Consider the following 7,070-nt stretch of genomic DNA (forward strand, 5'->3'; position numbering starts at 1 on the left):
CAACCGTCGCCAAGAAAAAACCAATTTTGCACTGTGGATTTGACATAGCGCTAAACCGACTTTGTACGTTTAAACACAATCTGGTCGATTCCATCATAAAGCGTCGTCAGGAAAATAACGCGTTTTTTTCACCCGCAGCCGGTCGTTGCGAATTCGAACATGACGCGGAACGACGAGGATTTACGACGCGGCGCCGTCGTGAGCCGTGGACAGTGGGGAAAGTTTGTGGCACTCCGGAACGAATGTGACGTAATGAAGGGGAAGCTTGGCCGCGAAGGAGACCTTGGTGGGATAGGCTTCTTTGCTATAGATTCCGTGGACAGAAGTGCACGCGACCGAAAGAACGTCAGAGGGTGTTTCGAGGGCTCTGCAGCTCTGTCAAGTGCCCAGGCTGCATCCTGATCTTCGAGCCAGTCACCTAAAACATACTTCTTCGTTCGACCGGCAGGTCTAACGCAAGTCTGTGGACTCAGTATCCTCATGAGATGGCGATTTTCAGAATGGACGACAGAGAGCGGAATGTGCAAGAGGGCTGCTTTCGCCAACTCGGTCGAAAGCGCTCGACCCATTCGGACGACGTCCGTTGTGACGGTGGCTGACGCAACTGCGACGCCACTGTCACCAGCAGACACGTCTGGATTCCATGCCAAGTTGGTTTTGTGTGGAAGAAGCCGTTCAGTTTGTTATCTTACGACGACGGCGGCACGGCAGTGCCATTACGAATAAGCACAAGGCGGTACACAGGACGCCACTGGTTTTCGCAAATCACGTCGCGTTCCGTGGGGACGCCTAGCGGCATCGTTGCCAGCCACAATGTGGATGCATCTGCACACACATCCGATCAATGCCCGCCATCACGATTCGACCAAAGGAACCACCGCAGACGCACCCGAATCCATGGCGACTTTGCCGACCGCTTTCGTCGTGTCGAGGAGTCGCTCCTTCTGCAACTTTTTGTTCTCGTAGCTTTGTCGAATTGCCGACGCTGTCAAGGTAGGCACGTACGGGCCGTCCACGGGAATGTTGAAACCACCAGTGGCCAACAAATGCGCTCGAATGTCTCGGGCCAAGTCCTCGTAGTCACTGGCCAAGTAGAACTCGGAATGCAGCGGCATGGCATTTGCCAGGCGCTAGGACGAAGGCCACCGTTTAAATCGACCTGGGCGTTGCCCTGGGACACCTCTTACCTTGGCAAACGCAGCGGACATGACGCGCCGTTTTTTGTTTTTGTGATCTTTGGCCAGCCCACAGCCCCACGGATCAGGAAAGAGCAAGCTGACGCGACCAACTTGGTGGATACCCGATAGGAGCGTCTCGAGGCTGTTGTTGATGTTGGCATGAACATACGCCAGGTTCTTGGTGCGCTGAGGCGACTGGTGCTGTCGCGTGGCAGCGTTCGCCGCCGCCACGTATGGTTCAAAGATTTCAACGCCGAGAAAGTTCCAGTGCGCTTCCAACTGGATCACGGAGCATTCGTCAATCCACGACGAAGGGTTTTGCAAAAGGAGCAATGTGGACCTGTTTCTTGTCGCGGTAGTCGCGGATGTACAGCCCCTTCGAGCACCCGATGTCGATGCAGAGCGGCAGCGACGGATCCGAGAAGAGCTAATGCCAGAACGTGCAGCAGCTACATCGCGGCCGTTGCTCTCACCTCGCTCCAAACAGGGGCTTCTTTCAGCGGTAGGATCGAGAAAGGATTCAGCATGCGCTTCAAGTGCCGGTCCAAGTTTGTTTTTCGCGACGTGACTGCTATAACGCTCAGGAGACGTCATGTCGCATCGGCCTTGATCATACCTTCAGGCGGTTTGTCTTCGGTCGTGGCATCGTCCGCGTCCTCATTCGTGTTGAGGACTGCTTCATTTAACGTTCCTGGCGGTGCAGTGTCTAGCGCGGCGTGAGTTGTGCATTTCGTCGACCCGAACGTGGCGTGGTGAGAACAGTAGCGCTGCTTTCGAGGAAGCCACACAGTGCACGATCCTTCAGCGGGTGGGAACGACGGCGTTTTCTTCCAGTCGATGGTGGGTTTCGCCATAGTTGATGTGCCCCCTGACGACATCTTCTGCTTCTTCGACACTCGGCCGGCGGCTTCGCTGTCCACGCATGTTCGAGCCATTGACCATTCCTCGGTTTCCTGCTCTTTGATTGGCTCAAAATGTGGACACCTCACATATGTGAGATTTCGTTCCCCTCCAAAACCGCATGCATAGTAAGTCGTACCAACCTCCAACAACTCGCGTGCGCACAGCCAGCTTGAAAGGCCCTTGCTACAAGAGTTTTTTCCGTCCACTGCAACCGCAGCACGACTGACTCATCAGCTGGCCGCCTCGCACATGCACGGTGCCCATGGACTCGAAGGAAGGTTGGCAATGCCATGCGAATTCACTTGATTTTGTAGTGGAAGCACACACGGCCTACGATAGGAGCACATCGACAAGATAAACGATCCCGGCTTGGGAAGCAAGTGCATCCGTCTTGTGCTAATTTAGTCGGAATCCACAGGGAGGCGCTGTTGCCCGCCAGAAAATTCGTTCGTCACTTGGGCTGGCACAATGCCACACTTGACACTCCTCGATCAAGGTGATGGCCGTTCATTGATGACGACTGCAGCGCCCCCATGAAAACGCGACAGACGAGGTGAGCTACCTTCCCCTGCCCAACGAAGAACACGTGCACCATGCGCACGACAACTTATTTCATTCCTACGACTCTTGATTCGACGATTGAGTCCGATATGTCCGACCACTGGCCACGTCTGCCGCCGACACTTGGGTGGCATACACATTTCGGTGCTGCAAGATTTCATTGGCGTGCATCCGTCGGGCTTTCTCGTGGCGCACAATGGCCTTCCTCGTGTCCTTGTCGTGCCGCAGCCGCTGCTTGGTCTCGCCCATTGCTTTGTCCATCAGCATTTCGTTTTCACGCAATGCTGCATCGTGTTCGATCGCTTTCTTGTGTCGGTACGTCTGCCGCATTTTCTTCTCGGTCTCTTTCGTTTGTGCCTCGACCCGTGCTTCCTGACAGGGTTACCAGCACGTGAGTTCAACGCGCGGATGCCGTAACAATGACACACAAACCTTTTGCACTGCTTCTTGGCGGTTGGATGCCTGTCGCTCCGCGCCCATCGTTTGCTGCATGAAGTGGCGCATTTCCAACATGTTTTTGGCTGCCCCCAAGAACATACGCTTGTTCGCAATTAGCTCGCCTTCTTCTTTCAGTCGCTGAAACTCAGCGTCCCGCTCCGCTCGCTGCGCTGCCATCTTTTGCGCCAATTTTACGTTTCCTAGTCGCCATTGGCATTTATGGACCCGTGAACGAGGCCGTTCCCAGTCAGTACCTTCGTCCCGCATTTTCTTTTCTTGGTCGCGCTTCTCCTGTTCCTGCTGCTTTCGTCGCTCCCGAGACGATCGGTTCGCCGACGCCGCTAGCTCTACGTCGATTTGTTTGGGCTCTGTATCGTCAAAAACGGCGGGTACGTACGCCGGATGCGGCTAATGTTGCTCACACGCGCCTTCAAGTCGAGCTCCTTTTCCTTCTTCTCTTGCAAAATGAGCTCGCGCCGCTGTGCCTCGAGCTCGGCTTCCTCCACTTTGCGCAATTGCAGGCGTTCTCGTAACTCAACCAAGGACATCTCGTCGAGCAGGCCAAGGTTCGCGCTCTCGGTCGGGTCAAACACCTGCGTGAGGGATCAAGCAAGGTGGCGGTCGACACGCTGGAATCAACGAGGTGTACCGTGACATGCTCGCGATGGACACGGTCGAGCGCCCGTATTTGCCGAATCAAGTCTTCACGCTGCGCTTGTTCAATTGCGTCCTGCGCTGCCTTTCGCGCCCGTTCTTGCTCCAACAACGCGTTGACGGCTTCTCGCTGCTTTTGTTTTTCTGCCTTGACGCGGTCTTCGGCTTCACGCGGCGCGCTCTCCCGCGTCAACTTGATCTCCAGCGCCACTTGTCGATGCGCTTGGTCGATTTCCATTTCTAATCAAGCCCATGAGTCAGCGCTCCCACGACGCCCGAGGCAAGGCAGCAGCGCAAGAACAAAGGCCGATGCTACCTTCGAGCCGCCGCTTTTCTTCGTTTTCTTTCGACACGAGCTTCATTTGGTTGGCCACGTCCCGGTTCTCGACTTTGGCGCGTAGACTAGGTCGCTCACGACACGTCAGGACATCGTGTGTCCGGTGCAATACGGTTTGGATTGTCGGCCCGCTACGACGCTCGTACCTGGCTTCGATCGCTTCGTGCTGGGCTTGAGCCATTTCAAGACGCCGCTTTTCGACTTGCGCGCGATGCGCTGCATCGTCTTTCTTAAGCATATCGCTCTGCCACCGGTAAAACTCGGACGCGTCGCGCAGGTCTGACTCGTATGCCTAGACGAGATCGGTCATCGACTGCAAACGTCATCGCTCGAGCGGTCAAGAGACAATTACTTGGATCAATTTTGCTTCCTTTTCTTGCTTCTTCTTGTACAGCGCGTCTTCGCGAAGAATCGCAGCAGTGTTGAGCTTGACGGCGGCGTCTTTCTCGCTGAAGTTTGGCGCCTACGACGCCATCACAAGTGCTGTTATGCATTCGACTCGATCGATGAAACACTCGTCGACGACCCACCGGCTTGGCTTTAAATTTCTTGTTGAGTTCTGCCATCCGCTGGTCCTCCACTTCTTGTTTAATGGCTTCGAGATTGCTCTTCGTCTCTTCGAGCTGAAATGGTTGGGCGGCGGACTCTTGGTACTTTTTCAAGACCTAAACACATCCCACCACGACAAAACTCAGCAAGCTCCGTCTATTCGACACATCACACCTGTTCCTTGATGGCCTCTCGCCGCTGCTGTTGCTTTTCTTGAATGTCGGCTAGCGTTAGTTTGTTCAGATCTGGCACAGGATGCGCTTTCATTTCGAGGGGGATCCGCGTGGGTTCGGGAACAGGGCGCGGCCGTGGCTTGGTGATGTTGGGAGCGACAGGCACTGTCGGCTCTTTGCTCGCAACACGCACAACGCCGCCGTTTTGCTTGAGGTTTTCTCGCGCCGCCGCCATGCCAAACGCTTTCGCGTGTAGATGGTCGAGGACTTGCTCAACTTGCGGCCGATGTTTGACGAGCTTATCAATTAGTTGGGTCTAGTTGCGCCATGTGTGTGGGATAGCTCAATCAGCGACGTAGAGCATACCTCGACGTAGGCTTGGTCCAACAGGCGCAGCCATTCGGCTTTAACAGGACCCTGCAAGATGGTGTCGTCGAAGAGATAAGTGAGGAAGACGTGCATCGCCGTCGGGTTCTGCGTCGTCACAAAGCCCTCGAAAGCGGCCATGCCGATCTCATCCAGCCGAAAGATTGCAAGGTACCCCATGATGAGAAACTTGGTGTAGTCGTTCCGGCTGCACTTGGCCGAGTTGTCCTGGTAAAAATTGGACAAGACAACCTTGAGCACGTCCTTGTACCGAACACACCCGTACAAAACTTGATGGAGGAACACCCGGTCTGTCTGGGCAAAATCCTTGAGCTCTTCGTCCACGTGGGCATCCACTGTCATAATGGCAGGATCGTACGACTTGACCAGCGCCTCGCATGCCGCCAAGAGCTCCTTGCGCTTCATGGCTGCCGTTTCAAAATTGTCGCCGTTTCATGCCACGACGACGACGAGCTTGCAAAGGACCGAATGCATCGCATATCCAGAGAATGAACCGTAGGAAACGTCGGGTATGGAAAAGTGAACCCAGGATCTTGTCCTACTAAGTACACTTTATAGTAGTACTGCAGGTAATCCCTGTCTTAATGGAAGTCCATCAAACTTTATAACTGTTACATTCTATAATGTAGTTTCTCATCAATATACAAAGGTTTTTTGTGTGACTCTGTCTAGCATTTCAAGAATTCAAACTTAACTTAAGAAGTGGCCTGAACGTGTGGTCACTTATCCATTGACTGCCTTCGATGAAAAAGCCATCACAAAAACGAACTGTCCTCAACGCCTAGTAACGTTGAGTAATTTATGAGCATCACTTGGCCAACCCAACAATGACTTTCACTTCTTTGTCAAATTGGGCCAAAGTTGAGCTTAAGCTCACCTCGCGTCCATCTATACAAGCTATTTCCCGCACGCTTAAGCAGCCCCCACGCATTGAATCCGTGCAAACCAATCCAACAAAAAAGAAGAGTCATCCTGTCAAATATCCGCAACTCGAGGAATTCCTTGGGCCCAAGCAGCTTGGGAGCAGGTTTCGGAAGCTACTATTCAAAACTGTTGGCGTCATACTCTTATTGTAGAAGAAAATGTTGAAGAGGTTGTTACCTTGATGGAGCGCTTGCGTGTTGGCGCCCCATCCATGTGTTTCTTGTCGATTTGAGTTAATGACGTAAATAAATGTGTGAGTTTGACATGGTTTGTCGGAAGATTGGTATATTCTCTATGAAACAGTTACTTCTCAAAATCAATAAAGAACCTGTCAAACTTTGCCTCCATTAAGACAGGGATTACCTGTACTTAGGCCGTGTTCGCGGAAAAACACTGAATGAAATCCCAACACTGAACACGACATTATCCGGCCTTTTTGTCCGGTGAGACACCACGTGCCAATAATCGTGTCCAGGGAACGCTGAACTCATTTCGACATTTAACTCTGCACGCCATGAAGTCGTTTGGTAACACATCGTGTGATGCTGGTGCTGGCCAGTGTAATGCTGGCGGTGGCCCGTGTGTTGCTGGTGGTGGTCCGTGTGCTGCTGGTGGTGGTTCGTGTGTTGCTTGTGATGGACCGTGTGTTGCTGGTGGTGGTCCGAGCGATGCTGGCCCTGGCCCGAGCAATTCTGGCCCTAGCCCGTGTGATGCTGGAGCTCGCACGTGCGGTGATGGCAACGCCACAGCAGGAAGACTCGATTGCTTTAATGACTGTTCTTGCTGCTGCTGTTGCTGCTGTTGGAGTGTGTGTTGCAACCATTTCTCGGATACCAAGTGCAGGCAAGTACAATGTTTTAACAGTTAACGAAGTGGATTTTCAACGCATGCTTCACTTCGACAAGTACGACCAGTGGTTCCTCAACACTTTGCGTTGCAATCAACAAACCTTTCACCACATTTGCA

At 53.2% G+C, this 7,070-nt stretch overlaps 2 protein-coding genes across 3 annotated transcripts; both read right to left on the reverse strand.

The window, feature by feature from the left end:
• Positions 1–656: 656 nt before the first annotated feature.
• On the reverse strand, positions 657–2,131 carry H310_04419. 2 transcript variants are annotated; one of them, XM_008868767.1, is made up of 6 exons: positions 1,795–2,131; positions 1,652–1,746; positions 1,519–1,605; positions 1,188–1,457; positions 890–1,130; positions 657–825 (listed from the first exon to the last, which is right to left on the reverse strand). In XM_008868767.1, the coding sequence occupies exons 1-6, from the start codon at positions 2,111–2,113 to the stop codon at positions 689–691; spliced, it is 1,149 nt and encodes a 382-aa protein (XP_008866989.1). In that variant the 5' UTR covers positions 2,114–2,131; the 3' UTR covers positions 657–688. The 2 variants fall into 2 exon arrangements, with proteins under 2 accessions (XP_008866989.1, XP_008866988.1); XM_008868766.1 differs by having other exon boundaries at positions 689–825; positions 1,652–1,749.
• A 568-nt stretch (positions 2,132–2,699) lies between these two features.
• On the reverse strand, positions 2,700–5,585 carry H310_04420 (hypothetical protein; the record flags this gene model as incomplete). The annotated part of the gene is made up of 11 exons (XM_008868768.1): positions 2,700–3,014; positions 3,075–3,280; positions 3,335–3,427; positions 3,478–3,673; positions 3,730–3,974; positions 4,051–4,136; positions 4,218–4,363; positions 4,424–4,534; positions 4,602–4,736; positions 4,795–5,109; positions 5,160–5,585. 11 exons carry the CDS (start codon positions 5,583–5,585, stop codon positions 2,700–2,702), a joined length of 2,274 nt encoding a protein of 757 aa, XP_008866990.1.
• Positions 5,586–7,070: the final 1,485 nt, after the last annotated feature.

Source organism: Aphanomyces invadans (genome assembly GCF_000520115.1).
Source record: "Aphanomyces invadans strain NJM9701 unplaced genomic scaffold supercont1.7, whole genome shotgun sequence".
Classification (NCBI taxonomy): domain Eukaryota; phylum Oomycota; class Saprolegniomycetes; order Saprolegniales; family Verrucalvaceae; genus Aphanomyces; species Aphanomyces invadans.